Here is a 26,076-nt window from a genome sequence, read left to right as displayed (position 1 = left end):
TCCCATGTCTTTCAGCAGCTCTTATAAATGCTGCCTTGTTAAGGCGATTTCTGTTTTTTGAGTGGGCTATTTAAACAACAAAAATCACAGGGATATTTTTTTTTTTTAAGAGACCCTGTTATATTCGTTGTGTGTGTTTTAAAACCCTCTCTGCTTGCATGTTTCCGTGGAGAGTGGATTAACTTATGTAAGGACAAGGCGTTCCTCAATCTAATTATGCCAGAGGCTTTGAAGGAACCGTGACCTCATCTTGGGAAATACCTATATAAGCCAGGAAACTGTGACAGGGCACTGCTAATCTTATGCAACATGTCCTCAAAACTCTTTGCCTGACTCCTTATTGCGGAGCCAACCGGACAAATTACGGGGCACCGCGGTTCGGGTGCGCCCTTTTAAAAAGCAGCGTAACCATTATTGTAGGAGTGCAGTTTTGCAAGCATGGAAATGCAGTGTGTGTGTGTGTGTGTGTGTGTGTGTGTGTGTGTGTGTGTGTGTGTGTGTGTGTGTGTGTGTGTGTATAGTGTTTATATGGAGTAAATATTCTGATCAGCCAGGTCGGAAAAACAGGAAGAAATCATTGTTTGCTTATGTAATGAAGCAGCGGCCTCGGTGGTATTAGTCACACAGAGAATCAGTAACAGTTTGGGCGATGAGTCTAGAGTGTGGTATGTATCACCATCTCACTCGAACAAAAGAGGTTATTGATAACCTGGTGAAAATACAAAGTCAAATCTTTTCATTACAACTCTTGAATATTTTTTTTCAGTACAAGATTTTGTTATATAGATTTTATAATTAAACATATGTGACAGATAATACTGCTCCGTAACAAAGCAGTTAAAAACTAAAGGTCGTAGAGTTTGCACAGATTTTACAGTGCAATACAGTAAACATAGTCAGGCTTTCACAACAGTGAGTAGTAACATAAAGGTAGTATAATAAGGACATACTACCGTAATAATTCTAAATACTGTAGTATTTTAAGCAGCACTGGGAAGAAACATAATGTCAAGTCTCGATTTTGTCCTGAATGTCTGTGTTTGCAGAAAACGGTTCAAAAAGCAACAGTGACTTCTAAATAACAAACACAGTCATTAGAACTGATGATTGATTAGTTGCTGCCCATCAATAGATGCTGAGAGACACAATTAGACTTTTTTATTTTAGGAAGACTTTATCTATTGTTTTCTTTAACGTGCTGAACTTTTTATACAAATATGAATTTTTAATTCTCTTAAATATTACTGCGTAAATGTAAAACAAACAAACAAAAACAAAGTGAAATGCAATATGTACCAAACGGCTAAATGTCGAAAAAGTTTGATCCCCTAACCAAATATAAAATGCTGCATCAGAATTGTGTGAGCTGTTTGATATAGCTTAAATAAAAATTTGTTTCATAAGCCAGTCAGGACTTTTCAACTCTTCAGCTTGGCAAATAGAACGGATTTTCTCATTAGTGACGTTAGTGTTTCTCTGTCAGATGAGAAGTTGTAACAAGATGGTTTTATTGCACCCACTTTTCTTGGTTTCTCATTGTTGTCTCTTCTTCCACAGGGATATCCGAAAGCAGTCGAAGAAATGCGGACAACATAAAGGGCCTGAAGAGGAAAAAGGTTGTTGCAGAGAATCAGCTCAAAAAAATTCCCAAATCTCCTGTGAAGAAGCCCCTGCAATCGAAAACATCTGAAAAGACTCTCCGCGGATTGTCGTCCAAGGAAACTACACCTTCGTGCTCCTCCTCCTCCAACAGTCCTTCCCACGACCCTTCAACGTCACCCGGTGGGGAGAGAGACCCGCAGTATGACCAACAAGTTGCAGCATCCCCTGACGAGGGGTCGTTTTCCACCGATGCTGAAAGGTTGAAGCAGGAGAAACCATCCTCGAGGCCGCCATCACTGGAGCCCACAGATGGTGAGGAGGGCTCTTTGATTACTGCGAAAGTGACTCAGTCCAAAGACAGCAAAGACCCCGGCTTTGAGGGCGACTCTTACCACAGCAGTGCTCCACTTGATGTCCTACTCAGGGCCATGGAGCCCGACTTCAGCACACTGGCTGAGAGGAAAACTTGCCTGCAGGTCACAGCCATCGGCAAACATGCCGCCACCCTTCATACTCAATGCAGCGGTGAAGTAACAACAATGCAGGCGGTCAATGTTGGCCTCCACACCCAACCATCCCATATGCAGACCTATTATATTGACAAACAAGGCAACTTCATTAGCATTGGAGCACCACTGCAGGGAAATGTGCAGACGTCCACGCAGAGTAGCTCTCCGCTCGCTGCACCGCATTTCATGCCCATTTCTTCCAATCCGGAAAAGCCGAGCTTGCACATGAACTTTAATACTGGACCATCCACCATAACTCACGCACCTGTTCCCTCGGGCTCCAACGCTCTGCCGCAAAGCCAACCGCCGGTTGTGCACACATGCCAGTCCCTCTCGGCGAGTGTTCCCAGCACCATTCAGGTCCCGGTTACACCCGGCAGCAACCAAGTTCAGATGACCACCGTGATGAACTACGGCGTTGAGCAGGTTTCCAAGGACCAAAAGCCTAAAAAGCCAGGAAAGTACGTTTGCGAGTACTGCAAACGGGCGTGTGCAAAACCCAGCGTGCTGCTCAAACACATCAGGTCTCACACGGGAGAACGGCCATATCCCTGCGTCACCTGTGGCTTCTCTTTCAAAACTAAGAGCAACCTGTACAAGCACAAGAAATCCCACGCTCACGCTATAAAACTGGGTCTCATCGCGCGCTCTGAATCCGGAGGTGGATCGCTTTCTCAAGAATCCGACAAAGGCCCCGGCACGCTTTCGGAAGCCGAGGATAGCGGCGACAGCGACGAGGAAGGCAGCACCGCGGACTTAGACCCCGACTCGTCGCAGAGCAGCGTGGCGGCTTCGTCGGAAAACAGTTTACCGAGCGCAGGTACGACGCAGGCGTGCCACGCGGAAGCGGACTCATCCGGTGCGTTTGAGTCGGTCAAACCATCGGCAGGTCAGAGGGCTCATGAGCCCAAAGTGACGGCCGCGCTTCCGAAAGTTGTCGTCTATCCAGTTAACGTCTCCCCTCTAAGGGCGGACAGTCCGAGAGTTACGGGAGCGGCGCCCGAACAAGCTGCCGCTCAACGGCAACGAGAGTTCCAGACCGCCAATCTGAGATCGAGCATCACAGTCATGTCATCTCTGAAGGAGGTGGACGGTACGAGCCCCTCGCTAGACACCGTGAGCGAGGATGAGGACCAACAGTGCAAGTCTCCGCTGTTTGGCGGACACGCTCAGCTTCAGCGGCAACAAGCGACGGATTTTTCCCAGCAGCAGCAGCAGAAGTGTCTCCTGAGTCCTCGAAGTCTGGGAAGTACGGACTCGGGCTACTTCTCACGGTCTGAAAGTGCTGATCAGGCCATGAGTCCGCCGAGTCCGTTTGTGAAGATAACTCCACCGGTCGATGTCGACATCGCCAAGAACACTCTTCCCAATCTCCCTCCTGTGGTTGCCACGGTGATGCATGTAGCAGTGGAGCACAGGTCACGGGCCACGGACGGGCAGATGCGTCCACCATTAGAAACCAGCGCACGCTCTCTGGAAGAACGAATTTCAAAGCTGATATCTGATAACGAGGCAGTAGTTGACAACAAGCAGCTGGACAGCGTAAAGCCGAGGAGGACCTCTCTCTCCAGGAGAGGCAGCATAGACTCCCCTAAATCCTACATATTTAAAGACTCTTTTCAGTTTGATCTGAAACCGATGGGAAGAAGGTCGAGTTCCAGCTCGGACATCCCCAAGTCTCCGTTCACTCCCACAGATAAATCGAAGCCAGTGTTTCTTCTCTCGGTACCGTCTCAATACCCGCCAATGGATTGTTTGCCAATAACAAGAAGTAACTCTATGCCCACGACGCCGGGACATTCAGCTCTCCCCCTTAATGTTGCTCCCCTCCCCCACCCTCTGCGAATTTGTCAGTCATTCGACGACAAAATTAGTTCATTCAGTGATGATGTGTTTTCATCGGCCCCCTCAACCCCAAATCCTGCAATACACTCTCGTACTTTAGTCAGACAAGAAGCAGTGGAGGACTTTTCCACCAGCGAGGGGCACGGCCTGCCCACCGTTCGCTCCATGGACGAGGGCTACCACGGTGCGAGCAGCTCCATCGAACTGATGCAGAGAAGCCGATCTTTTGAGAACAGTCAGGACAGAAACAGAAAGCCTCTGCAGAACAAAGGCACCATGTACGAGTGTGAAACCTGTCGCAACCGGTACAGAAAGCTAGAGAATTTTGAAACTCACAAAAAATTCTATTGCTCTGAGCTTCACGGTCCAAAAAACAAGCCGATGGCTGTTAAAGAAACGGATCAAGATGTGTTTCATGTCAGCGTGCAGCCGCCCATAGTCGCCAGATCGACGAGTGGCTCTGGAGTACTTGATCAACAGACATCAATTAGGAAGAGAAGGAAAATGAAAAGCGTCGGTGATGAGGATGATCAATCTCCGACGGACACTATTCCACCTTGCTCTGTTAGTTTTGAGCTCCCGACAGTTCTGGCGAACAGGAATTTTTCTCAGCATCCTCTATTAGTAGACGTACAGCCCAAAAACAACCAGTCGAAGCTACCTCAGATTCAGCTTGTAGCAAGAGGTATTAATACTTCAGATTCCAGACTGTCGCCAATACGAGAGACCCAGATCAGCACTTCTACTAAAGGAGATTTACAAAGACAAGGCAGCGGTACGTCAGTCATTAGACACACCAACTCTCTCAGCAGACCCAATTCCTTTGAAACAGAGTCTGTTGACAGGGTCTCTCCTGTTGATAGTATGGAGAAGGATCCCCTGAATAAACCCAAATCAGATGTAACGGCAAGTGTCTCAACTGTTAGCTACCACGAAAACATATCCAAACCCAAGAGCGTTGACTACGGAAAACAAAGGAAGGAGCAGAGCACCGAAGGTACGACGGCGGCAGTCGGTGAAAACTCCACTCCTGTCCATCAGTCTCGCCTCGTTCGTCAGAACAACATTCAAGTCCCCGAGATTCTGGTCACAGAGGAGCCCGACAGAGAACATGAAACGCAGACTACTGAGCCAGCAGACAAACCCGCAGATCAGTTCAACTGGCCTCAGAGAAGCGAGAGTTTGTCGAAGGTACCGGCAGAAAAACTCCCTCCTAAAAAGAAGAGAATTCGTCTGGCTCAGATGGACCACTCCTCTGGTGAATCCAGTTTTGAGTCCAGCCTCTCGCGAAGCCTCAGCAGGGACAGCAGTCTTTCTCGTTGTTCCAGCATCTCGGCCTCTTTCGACAGAGACGAGCCATGTAGGTCGGAGAGTCCTTCTCGAGGGGAGTGTGTTGGCAAGGTTCCAGAGCCTCAGTGTTTGCCAGTAGCCTTCAACACTCTTGGCGTGCCTGGAATGATGAGGCGTGCCGCATCTGAACAGATCACTTGTAGTCAACCCTCGGTGGAGATTTCATGTGACTACCGTAGCAAGTCCTTTGACTGCGGTAATGTATCTCCCAGTAGATCTCTGTCACCTGTTGGCCAGCCAAAAACTGGACAACTCTCCCAAGTAGCTCAGGTTCCACTTATTGAAAGGAGGAGGGGGCCATTGGTTCGGCAGATGTCCTTGAAGATAAACCCAGAGAGTCAGCAGCCTGTCCGGAAAGTTGTCGTACCTCTAGATAAACCTCTCATTACTAATGTTAGCTCTTTCACTCAGAGTAGATCCCAGCAGATTCACATTGCCAACAGGCGCACCGTGGCTCCGCCTTTTATCCTGCACACTGGAGAACCATCACTGCAAAAGAATGAACAAATGGTGCAAAGCATTCATTTGGGTAGCCTAACTCAGCAGCCTCAAGTCCACGGCCTTCCGCACCCTTGGCATCAAACGTCAAAGGTTCAAATTTGCCAAAAGATACAACAACCGCTCAGCCAGATCTTAGTTTGTCGCGAGAACATTCAAAACAAACCTGCCGACTCTAAAGAAAAGCTGTGCTTTGTGCCCAAATACCAGCTACAGTGTCCGACTCTGAGAGCGAGCCAAACGTTTTCATTCTCCAGCACACAGGGAACTCAGATAGCCTTGCCAGTTTTAACAATACCTATTGCCAATCCGATTCTGAACATTTCCAAATCATCGGATGTGATCCAAAATGTATATGTTGGTCAAACCAATCAACAGGCCTCTGAGATTAAGAAACAGACTGTTGTTTTGTCTGGTGAACAGAAAAGGGAGCCGTTTGATCAGATCCAAACAGGTGCTATACCACTGCCACAGATCCTCATAACTCACGAGCAGATGCACTCTGCTTCCTCTATGTCCAATAAAAATAGCCTGTCGTCCAATCATAGTGTAGAAAGTGATGCTGGAACAACTACAAAGAAGGACAGGACTCCGACAGCAGGCACTTATCATACTGGAGAAAAAGCACCATCTCTTGGGTCTTTGCACTGCACACAGAAGCTGGCGTCGGTAACACTATGTCCCCAGCAGGAACCCACTGCTTCCAGTAAACGAATGCTGTCACCTGCCAACAGCCTGGACATCTACATGGAAAAGCACCAGAAGCGGGCAAAGGACGAGCACGGAGTCGCCTGTCTAACAGATGGCAGGTCCGTCAACTATCTTAATGCCAAGATGTCAGATGTGACCCGACAACGGAAGCTAACACTTGTCAGGCAGGTTTGCACGACTGAACCGGTGGACAGTCCCATTGAGACCGAGGCGCCGCCTCTGCCTCAGGTTAAATCTGATGGGGAGAAGGACTCGGAGGCAACGGACGATGTTAAACCTATGTCACCTGATGCTGCTGGGCTGGATAAAGACACAACTGTTATCCCCGAGGAGGCAGGCCCTGCCCTGAATACCACCCTCAGCAGCAAGGGCACCTTTGCGCCAACTAACAACATTTTGAAATCTCAAGACAGAGTTGAGGAACAGAGGTGGACACCTGCCAAATCTCCCATCAGGCCATCGAGCTTCCACGGCGGTCAGATGAAACTGAACACGTCTGTGTCTGTGGTCAACACCAAAGACAGCCAGCGTCTGTCTTTCCCCAGCCTGAAGACCGCCACCACCTTCACCTGGTGTTTCCTGATGAAGAGGAAACCTCTTCATGTTCCACAGACTGACCTGAAGACTTCAGCGTACGCTGCCTGGACGGTCAGCCCCAACAATCCCAACCCACTGGGGTTGCCCACCAAGGTGGTCATGTCTCTGTTCGACTCCAAGCAGAGCTCCAAGAAAATAAACTACACCTCCGCCATCAAAACGACCGGGAAGTCAGATATCTTGTCTTACTCAGGCAAGCTGAAAGACATCATGCTCAAGGTAAGAAGGAACTTTCTGCAAAGTTTGGAAAATATTGCCGTTATATAGTTGCCTTGTTTCTTGAATCAGATCGATAAACACATCAATGACTTCTTCTTCTTCCTGCAGCTGCCAATAACTCAGAAGTCTGTATCCGTTGAAACCAGAAGTAAAGTGCAACCAGAAACTCAGGCGAGCAACGATTCAGACAAGGACATGGCATCTACAGCGGAACCGAGGCGGGTCAAGATATTTGACGGCGGGTACGATCCAAACCAATGAATTTATTGGATTCCCGTTAGAAACATTACCCTTTTGGTTTTCCATGTTCGCCTTCAATCACGTGTGTCCTTCACCCGCAGATTCAAATCTAACGAAGAGTACGTTTACGTGCGTGGGCGCGGACGGGGTAAATATATCTGCGAGGAATGTGGGATTCGCTGTAAGAAGCCCAGCATGTTGCGCAAACACATCCGCACCCACTCTGACGTCCGGCCGTACCACTGTGTCCACTGCAACTTCTCGTTCAAGACAAAAGGTGAGTGTCAAATCTATAAATCTAAAGATACCGCTCCCGTGCTCGTGTGCAAATGTCACGACGAACGTCAGTTTCAAATTATACAACCCTGTCTATAAAAGTATACGCAGTGCATTTAATAAACCAGATCCACCATGAGGACTGTAGTCCTATGAATTGAATATAATACTGTAATTGCAGAAAATAATCTTACAGCCGGACATACAGCTTGAGACTGTATATTTGTAACTGGACGTGTTTTTTTCTGTTCCTTTTACAAGCATCTGAAATTAAAGCTGTTGTTTCACCTTCTCTTAAACCAAGACAGTATGATTCACCGTTCTTTATCGAACTTCCCTTCCCACGCGACACTGCAGAACAGTACTTGGTGTCAGCAGCCCACGTTCATTTAAAAATGTCTTCATCAGTTACTCACCCTTTACATACAGCCTGCCCAAAGACCGCGTACTCTTACGTAAACTCCTTCTGCGCTATTGTTCGAGCTCTACCCACCCGTGTGACCTTGTTGCCTCTCCTGTTTTGCAGGGAATCTGACCAAGCACATGAAATCCAAGGCCCACAGTAAGAAGTGCATGGAGATGGGGGTGCCTGAGGGTCTCATTGAGGATCAGGACGCAGAGGACTCTGGTACAGTGATTTAATGCTCAGGTTTAATAAGCCTTGAGGGAAATACAGGAGGGTCGTGACAAAACATTTCCCTGTAAATTCAGGGCTTTATTTACAGCATATAGTTCCATATACTTAATGCCTTATGACTTAATGCTGACTTGTTCACACCGTCTGCTTTGGCTTCAAACAGCTGGATTGCCCTTCTTTTAATAGTTCTCCTGTTAATGGCGTGAGATATAAAACACGGATTGTCCCCACTTGTGCCTTGTTGCTATGTCGATCAATTGCTTTGCTGTGGTCTAATTAGAAATTCTAAATGCAGCTTCTTCCTCTGTTAACTCACAGCGCATGTGGGCGGCATGCACAGCGTTTAGAAAGAGGAAATTGCTGCGTCTAATTTTAGAAAAAAAAAAGAGAGAGAGAGAGAGAAGCTGCCTGAAAGCATTCGATGGTCCAAGTCTCTGAGAGCATATTTGTTTTTCCTCCTCTGCCTGTGATGGAGCTCAGGGGCATATGGTGGTCTGGGGTGTGAAACGCTGCAGCAGCAGCAGCACAAACATCCCTGAATAGGATTCTTAGTCGTGGAATTCTTCACTTTGAGAAAGAAATCTAGACGATAATAGGAACTCCTTAATGAGTCAAAGTGGTTAAATGCTACAAAAGAGACGATCTTTTTTTTTTTTTTTCCATATGAGCTCAGTTCATGTGTTGTGCAGAAGATTAGACCTGCTCCTCACCTGTTCTCTCACCTGCAGGCGACCGCAGTCAGGTGGGCAGCGCCGACCGTCAGGACTCCGACGGAGACGACTCAGACGGCCCCGACGATGAGGAGAACGACGACAACGAGGAGGAAGAGGAGGACAGCCAGGCGGAGTCGGGACTGTCCACCAACCCGTCCGTCTCCGCCAGCCCGCAGCACATCCCTTCCAAAGAGGCCGAGGTGCCTCCCAGCGCGCTCCTCGCCCAGATGTCCATCAGCTCCTTGTCTTTCCCTCCGTCCCAGCCTCCTGCTACCGTGTCCCACATGTCCTACACAGATTGTGTCCCCATGATGAGCCCCGTGTACCTGACCAAGCAGATATCCGTCTCCGGGTCCTGTTTCAGTTCAATGCCCTTCCCCAACTCCCCTCCCCCCGTTGCCATCACATCCGACTCGTACACCTCAGACACAGAGTCGGTGCACATGATGAGCCCAGTGTCACCATGCAGGCAGATGTCCATCGACTACCCTGACTTTGATGTCCCCCCTAGCCCCCCAGTGCCATGCAAAGCCTCCAAACTTGGCCAGGTGAGACCTAAATATTCTCATTGTGTCTCTCCATCCCTCCCTGTCTGCTTCCCTTCTTTCCTATCCGTATCCTTACTTTGAATCCTGCATGCGAAGCACCTCCACAAAGCTGCTGTGAATTGTCTGCCAAAAGGTGAATAGTCTTACGGGCTTGGTGGATTTCTTAACCATTTCAAACCGTAAGAGATTTTGCAACAATCAAGTCATGAAGTAAGAATATTTCTCTCTTTTACAGGAGAGCTCTGCCAGTCAGGCCGTGGCGACCAGTGAATCCAGCATCCCAGTGGACCGGAGCACCCAGACTTCCTCGTACGCTTCTCAAGCTCCAATGCACTTTCCCCTACAGGGTGTGTCCCAAACACCCGGACCAGACCCCCAGACCCACCTGTTCAGTCACCTGCCCCTGCACTCCCAGCAGCCATCTCGCTCCTCCTACAGCATGGTCCCTGTCGGGGGGATCCAGCTGGTGCCTGCTGGCCTGGCAGCGTACTCCACCTTCGTACCGATCCAGGCCGGACCCGTCCAGCTCACCATCCCGGCCGTCAGCGTCATCCACCGGAACACGAGCCCGTTACCGGCTCCCCACACACCGCCCCGACAGGACAGCTTGCACAGCCAGCCGCTTGTGGTCCAGGAGCCGATCAGCAGCGTCTTACCCTGCTTCCCTCTCGGACAGGTCACCGGCCTGCAGGCTCAAACATTACAGCCGTTGGGTCTGGAGACGCTTAACCTCATGGGTCTGACCAACACAGGCCTGGCATCCACACAGCTGCTCCCCCAGCAGGGCCTCACCCTCAACGCCACGCTCGGGCTGCAGGTTTTACCCACCTCGCAAAGCAGCACGGGCCCCCAGACTCATGTCCCCAGCCTGCAAATACTGAACATCGCCCTGCCTGCCATTATTCCCTCTCTCAGCCCTCTGTCCACCCTCAGTCCCCTCCCCGGGTCCTCCGAGAGGCAGGGCAGCCCCGAAGCTCCGGGAGCACAGCCAGCTCAACACGAACATTGGCTCGTTTCTTCGCGGAGTTGCATGGCTGCCTCACCGCCCACAGCTTTGAAGGTCAGCAGCTCCCCAGAGCGGCGCTCGGGCAGCAGGTGCAGCCCTGGAGGTAGCAGTGGAACAGAGCTCGCACCGACCGCGGAGAAGGAAGAAGCGGATACATCCCCTCAGCGGCGTCCATCACCAGCTCCGGAGAGTCGAGCGGACAGTCCGAGACAGTCGAGAGTTGAGCGAGCGAGTGATGCTGCGCCTCTCAGACCACCGCCAGTGACCAGATGGCATAAGACAATCGATGACTATAATGAGGTATCCAGTGACGATGAAGACAGACTGGTCATTGCCACCTGAAAACCCCCAGTGGGAAGCTCTTCTTGTTCTCTTTTTGTAATTCTTGTCACTTTGTAAGACTGAAAACACTTTTCGGGGGTTTGTTTCTTTGCAAATCACCTTTCAAAGCACAGATGCTGACATTCATATTGTATGTGCAATCATATGATAATTATAATGATGACCAATCATTTAATTTTTACTTTTTTGTCAGCTCCAGACAGTTTTTTTTTTTTTTGTACATGTTGTATAGACAATTGTGCCTTTATGGAGTTTCTTGTTTAGGAACCTGTACATAATTCCTTATAAATTCAGTAGTTGCTTGTGTTTATTTCACAGAAATTGAAGTACAGAGAGGCATAATGATGCATATCGAGTTTATTTTGGAGGATTTGTCATTCGTAAATATATGGAATTATAAATGTTGTACTTGTATATGTACATTTCTATGGATTATGGGGCAATGTTTCTGTGTACAGATGTTGTGTTCAACTATTTATTATAATCCATCTAGTGCCCATTATGATTCGTAAGTCCATAGGTATGTGCATTATGGTAGCTTTACATTGCTGTATCAATATTCTTAACTGTATCAGTAAAAATTTGTTTATAAACCTTTAAGATGTGTTTGATTTTTGTTTTGATTGATATAGATTGTCACTACAGATGTTTGGTGGACTTGTGAAATGATTACAGGTGACGTATTCATTTACAGACTATTTATTCTAACAATGAACAAATTGCGAGTGTTAAAAAAAATGGGGCAGTGGCATGAAACGGTTTTTGCTATAAATAAGTCGATGGCCTGCTTTGCTACTGAGTATTTTTGACGTTTAATATTGTATGTAGCACGTGTTTAATTTCGAAGCCGAAATAGACCTGCAGTGTTCAGCTGATTCGTCGATCGGTTTTAGTTTTTTAAATGTGAATATTTTATTGGGGTTTTTTTGTGTTTGTAATAATACACAGAATTCTTCTGAGTTTCATCCTGTTGGTCAAGCAAACCACGGTGGAAAAAAAAACGGTTCTAGGTATTTTTGTTTCCAATTTGCTGAAATTTTTATCGACCAAACTATTCATTTTGAATTCAAAGAAAAATTCTCAGTAGAAAAATGATGCAAGAATCTTGCACAACAAAACAATTCAATCTCCTTCAACAGGCCACCAACTCTGACCAGTTAGAGTTAATCCTCCGGTGACAAACGTTCCTTCAATATCACGGTTTGCAAATTAAATGAGTGGTCCTTGATTTATTCATTTTTATTTTACACCTACGAGAAGAGTCATAATAAGAGCTCTCAGAGGACTGGGACCAAACATAGCAATCTAGCCTCAATGAAAGGAACTGCCCTCTCGTCTTGAGAGGCTTTCAGTGATAACCTCCTTGTTCCACCCCATTCAGAAGGTGACTCATCCATCCACAGCAGAGACCCCTCATCCTAGGCCTCCTCCTCCCTCAAAGCTCACTGAAACCTGTGGCTGAAAGCCATAGCAAAGCAAACAGAGACCCCTACAGGTCAGTATCTACCAGTGCAGGCCAGATGAAGTGAAGAGCCCAACTTGCACAGTCAGAACAAAAGTGGGCTTTTTCTCACATCGTATACAACATAATATCACCACAACATCCCAGCAGCTGCATGGGCTCATTGGCAAAACCTGATTGCCAAAGTTTTAACCTAACCATTATAAATCTGCTTCTGATCCTGCTCTACTGAGTTGATTGTGTCCTGGAAAAACTCTTTCCCTGGGCAGTGGAAACTCTTAACACCAGCTTCTGATTAGGCGCCTCAAAGCTGCAGCATGTCAGGATACTTTACCTAAGACTTTTCCACTTTGTGCATGCATGCACACGTGTGCACACCAATACACACACAAGGTCAATTTTCCACCGCTGCCCGCAGCAACTGTGTGTCTGAAAATCTGATTTGGGGAAATGAACTACCGGCTTGGTTTCCACAGTTTATTACAACTGGCGATGGAGGGAAACCATTACATTAACAGGCCCATAAAAATGTCACACTATAGTATGTCCTCCAAAATGTCATAAAAAAGTCATATGATAGTATGTGGTCCTAAATTTGATATACCGTACAGTTACTGAGAAAATCGAAGGCAAAGTTCACTTTTTTCGCATTTTGACATCGAAATTTCCTAATTTAAAATATTCATTAAAAATAATCCGTAATAGCTGGCGAAAAACTTTGACTGGATTCCCGTTCAGGAGAATCTCGACTATGACCCTGAGAAATATCAAAAGTTTGACTTTTTTTGTTTTTTCATATTTTCAACTTTTTTCATGTTTTGGTCGACATGACTTTTTTTGTTCTTATTTTGGACAAAATGCTATAGTATGACTTTTTTCCCATGTTTTGGACGAGATACATATACTAAATATCGCTGATAGACAGCAATATGTCTGTATTGTGGACGTTAGGCTTCATAGCCACACTCTCACATCGCTCTGTTCAAAGCCACCAGTCTCAACTCTTGTGTTCTGTACATTAAAATGACTGTTTTTATGAATGGAGTCTGGTGGCTTCGAGCGGAGCGATGTTACAGCTGTTTTCTGATTAAACAAAAAGGTCTAACATAAAGGAATCCTTTCCGTAACACTGTCAGACACTTAGAATTACACTTTGAACCTGTCAGTAGCAAAACAGGCACTTTAGTTAGTGGACTTTAGGCCGGCGCTGGTTAGCTCACTGAGCTAAAAGTCTATAAAGTGTGCATTGTGAAGTTGGTAGCAGTCAGCTGAGATGTTGGTTATTATTACCTCGTCTGTTCAGGTATTTGTTACTTACTGTGTAAAATGACCATGGGCCCAACCAAGTGTACAATTGGGAGGGGGGGGATTCCCACAATTAGGATTTCCCTCACAATAGGAAATATATTGAAAATAAACAGCAAATAACAAGACACAGATGCACTGACGGTGTTCATAAAAGGAGAATGTATTTAACATATTTTATACTCAATATTTGGGGGGCAGATTGGTATTTTCTCAGTAGTGGGAGGGGGGGGGGGGGACGTGGTTGCGTCCATGTCTATAAGGCTGGAATATCCAATTAGAGAATGTGATTAAGTGGATTCACAATGTTCAATACTTTGCACTTTTCCGTAAACGTTTTAAATCTGTTCTGTTCTGGTTTTGCTGAAGGCTTGACTGGCAAATTATGTTATTAACATTATTTATGGAATTGTTATTGCATCTTGTCTCTCACCCATCTCCCCCAGGCGTCCTCGTCTCATTTGAAAGATGAAAATCAAGAAATCTGGTTTCACTGGCCACAGTAAAGACAAGAGGAAATCTGATGGAAAATCAATCCTAAATTCATTTAATCTAATTTGCTAATCACTGCTCTTGACTTTATTGTTATTTATTTGATTTTTTTTTTTTTTTTTTTACATTTTATGTTGCTGTCTTGGACAAGTCTTCACTACAAAATAGGTTTCCAATGTTGGTTAAACAGATATGTAATAATTTATTTTTTTAAAAAAAAACATTTATTCGACTTCAAATTGTAGATTATCACCGTGATTAAGAAAGTGCTTAATCTACCAATCTAGTTTTTACTAAGATTGTTTTCAGTAATAATACCTGTGCATAGTTCAAGTCACGTAACAATACGTGTACTTTCTGCACTGCTTCATATCCTTAAATATACTTTTTTTTTTTTTCTCCAAATAAATTGAGTGTCTCCTCCTTCCCCACTAACAGCTCTGAATAAACTGCCAAATGACGAATGCTGTCCTTAGACTGCCACCTGCTGTCTAATACGTGCAACAACACGTGAGTGTGGCACAGGTCGCATTAAAAACCAACTCCGGCGTCTCCTGAATTCCCAAACTCGACGCTTGAGACATCTGACTGATCCTCAGCTTGGCCTGCACGGCTCCTTATCGGGGAACAACTACTAACAAACATCCTTGTCTGGGTACAAGCCAAAGGACAAAAACTGTAACGGCGCTGCAGGAGGAGGAGGAGGAGGAGGAGGAGGGGATGGGAGGAGATGGGGTGGGGGGGGGGGACTTGTATAAAGTGAAAGGGCTTGCACATGTGGGGCCACATTGACAAGAGAGACTGTAGACTGTCGCCTCTGCTCTCCTGCGTGAATCTCCGAGGACTCAAAACATTTTACGAAGGAGGGATACAAGATTGTGGTTTTTGTTTTTTTCCCTCCCCACTTCTGAAGGATTATTAATTTTCCTGAGCGCTAATTTTGTTTAAGAAGAAAGTACAAAAATGGATATATATATTTTGATTTCCGTGTTATCAGTGATGTACTCCTGGATTTTCTGCACAGGTAACTTTTGCCCATTTTTTTTTTTTTTTTTTTCCCCAACAGCGACTGAACTAATTATAGCCACTCAATTAAATCATAAAACAAATCAGATTCGAGCGAATAATAGAAGTGACGATGGGACTGTTTGCATGTTTAAGCAGACTACTTTAAATTTGAATTTTGATGAGGCAAAACTAAATCTTCACTCTGCAATTATGCAGATTAGCCTAACGCTTCCCTTGACATATAACATTAGTTTAACAGCTTGCAGATTGTGTTTTGATAAAGATGTTTTAATTACAGCGCTATCGGCTCCTGCTGGAGGGACACCCACCGCCTCCGCCGTCACCCAGGGGCGTCATGTGCGGAACAAGCGCTGCTCCTGCGCAACTTTCCTGGACAAGGAGTGCGTCTACTTCTGCCACCTGGACATCATATGGGTCAACACACCTGAGTAAGTAACGCAATGATAGAGCGGCGTTACATTTTTTTTTTTTTTACTTTCGGAAGGACAGTAAAACAAACAAGTTTAAACGGATTTGGCCGTCTAATTAGCAGAGTTTAAAAAAAAAAAAAAAAAAAAAATATGATTTTTAATTTATTTTTAAGCGTAATGTCCCAGCAGTTAATATCAGCTGTTTGATTCGAGCTTGTCACGTGTTCCTCCCAGGCGCGTGGTCTCCTACGGACTGGGTAACGCTCCCAGGACGAAGCGCGCGGTCGCGGACTCCATGGCAACCAGCGGCGGACCTCGCTGCGAGTGCCTCCGTGAAAACGACAACACGTGCAGGAAGTTCTGCCGGCTGGAAAACAATCTCAGGTGTGTAGTTGGCATTTTTTATTTATTTATTTATTTATTTATTTTTTATCGCTGCTTGAAAACAGACGGTATCAACGCGGAGCTAAAAAAAAATAAAAAAATATATATATAAAAAAAAAAATCGTAATTACTGTCAGTGTAAGTTGCCACACTCATTCATTTCTATGTTGTTTGTGTGTGGTGGGGGGAGGGGGGCACGTTTTGCTTCTGAAATGGCACCAAAAGCGTGTCGAGCAACTGAAAAAGTGATCCTGCGCTCATCGTGTGTTTCTGTTCTCCCTGTTAGGTATGAGGCGGACACGGTGATCCGCTCCCCCGAGGGCGACGGTTGTGCTGAGGCGGAGTGCAAACACAAGCTGGCAACCGACCCGGGCGAGATTAATAGGTAAAACAACCCGCTCAGACTAAAGCACGCTGCATTCCTGAGAGTGCGTTTGCAAAAATAAATGGATTTGGCAGTTGCAACCTCACGCAACACCGAGGTCTTTTGTAGGGCAAAATATCTCATGGGCACATCATTTTGTGTATGAGTAAAGCCTGAAAGATAAAAACAAACAACAACAACAACAACAAAAACAGCCAGCACGTGTTTTAGAGGCAGAAATGTCAAGATTAACCTGAGGAATTCCTTATAAATTATGATGAGTGAGCACCATTATATATTGCTTAAACCTCCTGAAATTGTCACTTTTGCAGCTGCTCTCCGGCCACAGATGCATTCATGTGCCGTCATGTTTTCAAACCAAAAAAAACCCTCAAAGTTTGCGGCGCCTCATGTCTGCGCTTTCTGACGTACTAATAATTGTAAACGTAAAGCTCAATAAGCTCGAGCGCCTCCAACCACCTCAAAAGTGTGTTTCTGCATGACACCTGGTTTGAAAGTGAGTGACTGGGATCCACCCAGCTATGGGATTACCTTTTTACATAACCCGAGAGATGAGTGACTCAGGCGTCTTGATTGTTTTCTCTTTTTTTGTTTACAGCGTGAAGAAGAGCAAACGGGTGTCGCCTGTAGCGCTCCGGGCTGCACTGAAAACCCGCCTGCTGCTGGAGAAGTGGAGGGTGAGACGGCGCCACAGGGCGAGAGCATGGGAGGGCGAGAGCGTCGCCTCCTAAAGACGACAGATCGAGTCGTGCAGAGGCGGAGGGAGTTTTTTTTAGAACCGCGGGCCTTTCTCCGAAGGCCCCCCCCCCTCCCGTCGGAAAGTCAACCAGAGAGGCCGCACGAGGCCGGAGAACTTTCTCCGTGTGGGCTTCCCCCCCCCCCGGCTGCAGCAGAGCAAGAGATCATTTACAACTCGGCGGCTTGCACTTCTTCGGGCAGACGAACGAGGTCATAGTCGACACACGGAGTTCAGGTGGAAGGAGATAAGAAGAGGACTTGGCCCCCCCCCGGTCTGCTAAATCAAGGACACTCTTTGATCTTTTCAGATGTCACGGTCAAGACTCGAGAACTCTTTTGGACTCCCAAAGAAAAAAAAAAAAAAAAAAAACTCACCCAGTAGCATTTCAACGACTTGACATTACTGGGAGGAACTCGTATAAGCCCTTCTGTTGCCGCCGTTAAATGGAAGAGGCTCTTCTACTACTTTATATTTCAAAACGCCATTATTTTTCTCGCACACAAGTTGCAAAAACAGATCATTTGTCGGTAAAGTAAAAAAGGTTTACGTGCCTTGTGTCGCTGTTTCACTGACTGAGTCTACTTACTGCATTTACATTACAGGTCGTCTCCTGTATTCAGCTGCTGGGAGTTTTCCTTACTCGTGTTGCCACAGATTACTCGGCATTTATCTTAATTTATGTTTTCACTACATGTGTGCGTTGTTGCTTATATGTGCTGTGCTCTATTTATTTATTGTTTTTTACACGTTGTAATTTGATGGCCATATTGGCCCGTCGTGTGATTGGTTTGTCATTTCCGTGAAATGGTTTGTCACTAAAGTGCCAAATTCTGGCCAAACTTAAATAAATCTTACTTATTTAAAGCTAATCCTTTCTTCTTATTGACATGCTTTAATTTTTGCATCAACTACAAAGGGGGGGGGGGGTTCACTTGGAATAAAGGGACTGTTAAAAAAAAAAAAAAAAATCGTCTGTGAACAGAGTTTTACGAATCAGAGGAGGAACAGAAGCAGTCTGAGTTCAGTGTCGGAGGGTTTTAGGTTGGTAAGTAAAAACGGGGAAAGCAAAAGTGAAAGATAATACAAGAGAGACGTGCTGATGTGGAGGACAACAAGAGGCAATCAGCTAACCCTGCCCTTTCATCTGTGTATACACTGCAGTTTCTACATCAGCTGAAAGAGGATTTAAGGTTTCTTTCAGCAGCTTGGATTTCAAAGACACATCCAGCACCTTTGTTTGTTTTCAACCCTGTAATGATCTTCTTTAGTTTTCAAGCTATCCTCCTTCCAACCCTGAGCTTTTCCCAAGTTTTGCTGAAAAGTGACTCAGCGAAATTCCATCGGAGACCCTCTGATTGTTGTTGTCATAACGACCTCTCCTCTCACCTCTGATGATTATTGCAGATAAGGCCCATTATGTACAGCTGCTGTCCCTTAATCACGTTTTAACCCCCCTCCCCCTCCCCTCCCTCCGTCCTCGCGGGCCTCACATCTGTTCCCCTTCCCCACAAGAGCTCCAAACGTCTGCCACTTCCGTTTAGATCTTTAGTTTCATCTCAGCTCATGAATCAACTTCATTTCATTTAAGTAAATCACTCATCCAGCTAATATCACCGCTGTGAAAAGAAAAACCCGTGTTATCACGGAAATTCCAACTTCGCAGGAACTGTATCGTTGAGACGATCAAATTGGATTGAAAACAGTATGAGCGAAAGAATCTGAACCTACAGATAAAAACTTTTCTTCCAATAAGACTCACTCAGCTTAGAAAATCAGGCACAACCGTCAATTAACGCGTCTAAAATCTTGCAGGTGCGACGATCCTCAGGCACGTGTTTTCTAAAAATTTTGCAGAGCGGAGATTAAAGCAGCGCTAATCTGCTGCATTAATCTGTCAAATTTGTCCCTCCTATAAAATGGTTGTCATACAAGTTGTTCTTGGGTTCGGTTCAAACACTGGCAGGCCTAAATCTTTTGTTGCCATCGTCAGAGAGCTGCTTGAACTGGCAGCGGAAAACAATCCAACGCAAATTGGTTGAAAAGTCTTATCTACGCAGCCCATTCAGAAAACAAATCCGCGGTGGAGTCTGAGCCTCGGGGCGTCAAGTAAAAGCCGCTGTGGTGTCCTCATGTGTGCAGAGTTCAATCATAATAATACCGATGTCATATTTTCCACAAAGACCAAAAAAGAAAAACAATTTGAAGGCATGTCTGCTGCAGGAGACAGTCAGCACTGAGGATACAGACAATAGAGAGGAAGATTAGATGGCATTTAATAATCTGGGTTTAATCCCACGCTGCAGGTAAAGTTGTCTTCACATGGTGGGACTTCTGCTGATATATTTATATTTTAAAAGATTTGAAATGTCAGCATGAATCTTGATCGACTCAGTTCTTTGTTCAGCAAAGCGTTGAAGAGTAACTGAATACATTTACTCAGCTACTGTAGTACTTGAGTATTTTTAATTTGAACCTGCTTTATACTTCTTCTTCACCACGTCAGAGTCAAATATTGTGTTTTTTAATCCAATAATAAAAGTAACTAATCTACAGCTAAAGTTCCGTGTCATTTTGAAGATGAAGTAGACTTTGTTGTATTTAAGATTATAAATGCATGAGTAGGAGAGTACTTTTAAAATTGCAATTAAAGCTAAATATTCAATCCACCAGTGAAAAGGAACAATAATTACAGTGCTTTTGCTTTTAATAGCTCCATTACAGCATTCTTCGACATGCTCACTCAGGTTTTTTGAATAAAACCCGTGACATAAAAGGAGATGCACAACATATTTGAGACCCATGTTTGGAAGTGGCAACACCAGAGTGTGAAAGTGCCCCATTACAAGTAGAAGAACTGTGTTCAAGACTCTTTGCGGTTACACAAGAGTCCTCGCCACTTTGAGGCCGATGCAATTTTCCCGTCCGGCGCCCATGTTGTTGAAATAGTAAATGTATTTGCACTCATCTGAGCACCCGTGGGCGTGCTGGTCTTAAAATGAGGTGTGGTCAGGAGCATTGTTGGCACATCGCTATCTTGAGACAGCTGAAAGTGATTGACCAACAAAAACCTGGTCTAAAGTCAATGGCACAGTGTTTTACTGTTATTTTAAGGGTGTATTGCTATAGTAACATGCGCCTACATATAAGCAGGTGCTCAACGTGCTTAAACACGGGGACATGTAGCCGCGCACAAACGTGCAAAAGCTTAAAAAATAAACAGATTACTGCGCGAACGGTTATTATAGCGTACATCAATCTGCACGTGAGCAGATGTGCTTCCACTGCAGAGAAGTGTTGTTTCCTACTACTTAGCAAATCCTCTGTTATACTGTAATAACAATCTGCCAAGGTGCACCTGGCTTTTAGAGGGAATGAGAGGGGACACTGATTGGTTTATTTGATGTTATGGCCAAAACACACTTAATGATCAATCGGGGCTACTTTGAGCTCAGATTATCTGTCGTTAAACGAGCAAAAGTGGATCTGGACTCACCCTATAGGTCGGGGGTCTCGGACCTCTTTTCCTCCGAGAGCTACTTCAACTAAATTGCAGGTTCCGAGGGCTACTTGTGTAGCTCTCAGACACTGTATCATTCATCCACATAGCTGAACTCCACCAAAGCAGCTGAATAAGCTTCTTATATTTAAACAATAACAAATTGATATCCAACACACACACATTTAACGAGCAGCTGGCCTCAGTTATGCTACACACTAAGCTTTTAGATCGTTAAAACTGTGCCCCTAATTCTTAAACATTATCAATGAAATGTACTTAAATTAACTAGTACAAGTACTCATGATGGCACAGAATGGTACCAGTCATTGTTATACTAACTTGTAAGCAAAGTGGAACTACTTTATCGTACTGGGTAGTTTTTTAACTACCTCTGTAAGCTTGATTTGTTCATTTAAATGTTTAATCTGGAAAGCTACAACTCGTGGAATAAAAATGGAAATATTTCAGTACAGGTACCTCAAAATTTACCTCAAGAAAAGTGCTTAATAAATCCGTTCTTTTTTCCGCCACTGACAATATTATGAATATAATTCACACACTTCTACTGAAAACTCACATCACTTCACTGCGACCCTGTTACCAAACTGACTGCGCAGCTTGTCGTCAGATTGCCTTCATCAAAACAATTTCTGCACGTTTACTTATTGACTTCACTCTTATCTTCCCAGTCATCGCAGACCCTCTACGTCACGAGTCAGCACGGCTTTATTAAGCTTCAGGCCTGCGGGATCATTACTTAGAGGAGATGCCTCAGTGTACGCACACTAAAGAGGTTAACATCACATCGATGGGCCCTGGAACCAACACAATGGCAGCTACTCTCTGCTATGCAGCTCTATGCAAAGAACTCTCCTGAGACATTAGCTTTTGGCATAACTCATTAGTCTATTGAATAGAGTGAGCGGGAACATAATAGGTCATTACGCAGCAAAGAATCTCCTCGACTCTACAGGAATTCTCGAGCTCAGGAGCCGAACAATAGGACTCTGTGCGAGGAACGTCTGGGCGGGGCCCGCTGGCCTCGGTTTCTGACGTCTGACCAACGCCTGGCTATACCTTCACACGCCCTGTTTTTCCAACCAACACTCCCAGGTGTGCCGAAGCATCTCACGAAACCCTGCTGCAGCCCAACCGGAGGGGATTAATTGCTGTCTGAGTGAAACTCAGGATTTGACTGAAAAAGGTCATCAGGAGTCAGCCGGATGACGAAGCGCCACAAGAAACCTGTCGAGGAGGTTTGCTTGAGGGGTGGGGTTAGCGGGGGAGACGTGTCGCCCTGTCAGTGTCTGCTTCGCAAAAGAAAGTCAGACTGGCAACTGGTGACCTTGAGTGATTCTAGATATGTCGTCAACTTCATGCCGAGGAGGGCTGGCACACTTGTCAGAGGGCTGATTATGGGAATCTGCGTAGTTATCTCTCAGCACTCTGTCTGCCAGTAATCCACCTCTCAGACTCACCTGACTGAGCTACTCCATCCCTCCCTGCCAGGAGTACGACAAATTACAGGAACATCCCAGAGATATCCAAAATATGCTCCGCTCCCAGACAGGATTGCGAAGATGAGTTGTGTCTGCATGTTCGGCCCCTGCACTTGGCTTTATTTTAACTTCACTGTGCCTGTCTCCCTTCGCTCACGTACACATTTGGAGGGAATGTTCAGAATGCAAAGAATTATACACCAAACTTCACGAACCCGTTGCAGTTTCAACTCTGGAGTCTATAATTGACTCTAAGTCAGGGATGATGAAAAACACATACGCCACGCATTATAAATATATACATGTTACATAACACGCACACACACACGCACGCACGCACACACACACACACACACACGCGTCCTGCATATACGTAATGAATATGCATTTATTTGGCACTTGAAGTAAGTATTTGCATTTTTGTTGCAGAGGCTAACAGGTGTTGGACTCAGAGGATTCCAGATGGAGTAATTGACCCTGCTGAACCATTATCAACGTCCAACGAGGAAAAGCCTGGGGTGAGCTATCTAGAGGCTCCGTTTGACCTTAATTAAAGCTTTAGAAAAGCAGAATGAACTTCAAAGAGCCTCATTTTCAGTTGTTTACCAGCAGAGTTGCTTCAGGAAATGCAACCTCAGTCGGTCGGTTCACCACTTTGATGTAGACTGAAATATCTGTTGCACAGATTGCCATTAAACTTGGTCGTTAATGGACCCCAGAGGATAAATCCTACTGGTGATCACGTAACTTGTGTCCAGTGCCACTGTAACTTGGTTTACGTTTGTAGTCCAGACAACAGCTGGATGGATTGGCACAAATGTTTTTTTTTTCTTCATGGTGTCCAGTGGATGAACCCTAATGACTTTGTTAATACTTAAGAGTTTTCCTCTGGCACCATCATCATATCAAGGTTTTCACCAGTTCAGTAAAGAGAGCATAATTGAGTCTTGGTGCATTTTCTCCAAAGCTTAATTTCACGTGGACTTAAACTGGTTCAGGTTTATCTTACTTTAAAAAACTAAAATGTTAAGAAATTGTTCCTTGAGTAAACATTACACTACCAGAGAAAAGTCAAACTTTGCAAACAGATATCGATTTGATTTCAGTTTCCAAAGATAATAAACACATAAAGAAACGGGGACTCTCACTTACAGTTAGATGTCTGGTAACGCGTTATAAATAGCATCTGTGTTGCTGTTTGTTTTGCTCTCCTTTGTCACTCTGTTTGTTTACATTGCTAGGCAGATGGAGATGAAGTTCTTATTCTGTCATTTTCTTTTTTTCTTCCCCTGTCTTTCTCGACACATGAAGAAAATCCCTTGTGAAGGATGCAGAAGGTAAATGTTGATAGATACTGATGGTGTGTACGAAGCAGTTAAGACTTTTCTTTTGTGCGTAAATCGCTTCACAAAAGACATTTCACCAGCGATTAATACCACTATCTCAGTTTTCATTTGTTAATACGTGGAAAATATCGAAGCTTTAGAATGAATGGGTTTTAAACAGCAACACCCATTTTGTTTCAAATGTTATGAACTATTTGTATTTGGAGCCACAACAAAAAGTATACACGAACACTTTTTGACTACACTATTTTGGTATAGGTTTTGGATTCTATAGGATGTCCAACATGTTAGTGAGTAACTGACATTATCCATTAAGTTTAATGAATTTTAAAAACACACAAGACCACATTTAATCCCGTTGCAGAGGATGTGACTACTGAAACTGAAACTGAAATCCAAATTTAAAAATCCACCAGAATCCGAGTTCCCGAACTGATTATGGCAACTCAAAATACAACAGTATAGTTGTTTTATAAGAATAGTTTCAAATTAAAAGTGTAAGCATTCATATGCGGGCCCTCGGGGAGCCAGCTGGTCTGGGCCATAGGATCTGTAGGAGGAGTTCATTAAAACACAACATGTTCGATTGGCCAAAAATGGTGACTAAATTAAAAATGGTGGACTTCCTGTTAAATTGGGCTGCAGTTTAGGGGGCGCTAGTGAGCCATTTTGCCACCCCCATGAGCAAAACACATCAGATGTATCATCTCACCCCTCCGGATGTATGTGCCATGTTTGGTGAGATTCCTTTCCTGCATCCTTTGACCTGAAACATCTACTTATTCCTGTATTACCATACAGATCTCTTCAGGGCCGGACTGTTATCATACATGTTAAGTTTGGATAAGATTTATAGCAACTTGTAGTTTCATGGCGAGACAGTCAAAATGGCCGCCACGCCACTGGCACAAAAACAAATTCTTTTAACAACTTTTAATCCCAAATATGTTAAGAGTGCACTGACAAAATTTCAAGACGGTCCAACAAAATGTGTAGGAGGAGTTTGTTAAAGTAGAACATGTGGGAATCGCTAAAAATCGCAACTAAATTCAAAATTGAGGTCATGTTGAGGTTGAGGTCATCGAACGTTTTTGTACATCTAGGTGTGATACACATGTCCACCGAGTTTGCATTTTCTTCCCAAAAGATTTTTGACCTGAAAGAAAATGAATCATTAGAAATTTAATCACAATGATTAAGAGTTACATATTTAAATTCATTGTAGCGATGAGATGAGATAAGCAGGAATTCAGTTGTAAAGTTGAATTTTTATTTGATTATTTTCTTGAATTATTTGGATTATTATTATCGGTCAATTTAAAAACTGCTCATACAACCAGTTTTACTGATAATGGAGATGTTTAAAAAAAAAAATTGTATTAACATGGCAATTAATCACCAGAAATGTAGGATAAATATTTACATTTACTCTAACAGCAGATGGGATGAGAAGAAATTCAACTGGGTTTTTGCTATTTTCAGTAGATTACTTATTATTTTGAATATTCTGTGCGGTCAGTTTAGGGAGGGTAATTGTGTTGTTGTTGTTATTGTGTTGTGCGTGACATAATAGTCTTCAAAATAAACATAATTTGCATTATGGGCGGGGCTTGGCAAGTTGACAGCAGGTTGCTCGGCAACAGCCACACCCAAAAGGGGCGGGGCATACGGAACGCCCGTTCATCACAATCAAAGGGGCGTGGTCTTTGGAATTGTGAATTTGTCACACTCAAAGGGGGCGGGGTATTTGGTGCCTCCCTTCTGACACGGACGCTTCAGTTTGTGAAAACTTCACCAATTTCTTTCAACGCATTACATCAACATTTGAGAATCACAGAACAACGCACACAGCAATGGACAGAAAAAGCTTTTTTCAGAAAGAGATCATGGAAGTTACAGTGGAGACATTTTGCCTACTGTACAAATCTTTCTTTGACAACATCACGTCACAACAGATGATACTTTTGACTACAGGTAAACCCGATGACGACACCAAACAGTTGATGCCGCAGCTCGTGTCCGATGCCATCGAAGTCATTTCAAAATCCCTGGTGGCCAAAATGAGCACAACAAAAGTAGCTGAGGCTGACATTGATCAGTCTGAAGACAAGGACAATCTGAGTTTTCACAGCTGCTTTTCTGATATAGTATTCAGCCCATCGGACACAATTGAACCACAAGTCCCAAATTTGACAGAGCAAGAATCTGACTTTCCTCTGCTGACCAAAGTAGCTGAGGCTGACCCGGATCGGTCTGAAGACGAGGACACTCTGAGTTTTCACAGCTGCTTTTTAGATATAGTATTCAGCCCATCGGACACAATTGAACCACGAGTCCCAAATTTGACAGAGCAAGAATCTGACTTTCCTCTGCGGACCAAAGTAGCTGAGGCTGACCCGGATCGGTCTGAAGACGAGGACACTCTGAGTTTTC

The 26,076-nt window shown here is 44.7% G+C and overlaps 2 protein-coding genes across 4 annotated transcripts in view; both read left to right on the top strand.

The window, feature by feature from the left end:
- Positions 1–11,693, top strand: part of hivep1 (HIVEP zinc finger 1) — a 54,522-nt gene extending 42,829 nt beyond the window's left edge. For all 3 annotated transcript variants that reach the window (XM_069691599.1, XM_069691583.1, XM_069691592.1), the window contains exons 4-9: positions 1,558–7,331; positions 7,440–7,573; positions 7,673–7,848; positions 8,374–8,475; positions 9,213–9,745; positions 9,981–11,693. In XM_069691599.1, the coding sequence (XP_069547700.1) occupies positions 1,558–7,331; positions 7,440–7,573; positions 7,673–7,848; positions 8,374–8,475; positions 9,213–9,745; positions 9,981–11,093 (7,832 nt within the window). In that variant the 3' untranslated portion in view covers positions 11,094–11,693. The remainder of the gene's footprint in view (positions 1–1,557; positions 7,332–7,439; positions 7,574–7,672; positions 7,849–8,373; positions 8,476–9,212; positions 9,746–9,980) is intronic.
- Positions 11,694–15,119: 3,426 nt separating this feature from the next.
- edn1 (endothelin 1) lies at positions 15,120–17,336 on the top strand. Its single transcript, XM_069699809.1, has 5 exons — positions 15,120–15,376; positions 15,659–15,809; positions 16,026–16,175; positions 16,462–16,560; positions 17,159–17,336. Exons 1-5 carry the CDS (start codon positions 15,316–15,318, stop codon positions 17,289–17,291), a joined length of 594 nt encoding a protein of 197 aa, XP_069555910.1. The 5' UTR covers positions 15,120–15,315; the 3' UTR covers positions 17,292–17,336.
- The last annotated feature ends 8,740 nt before the right edge of the window (positions 17,337–26,076 follow it).

This window comes from Brachyistius frenatus, unplaced genomic scaffold (assembly GCF_029030835.1).
Source record: "Brachyistius frenatus isolate BFR_SWC_R1_liver_20210118 unplaced genomic scaffold, ASM2903083v1 Contig_2, whole genome shotgun sequence".
Taxonomy (NCBI): Eukaryota; Metazoa; Chordata; class Actinopteri; family Embiotocidae; genus Brachyistius; species Brachyistius frenatus.
Note: the sequence above shows the minus strand (reverse complement) of the source record. Positions and strands in the feature narration are given on the sequence as shown.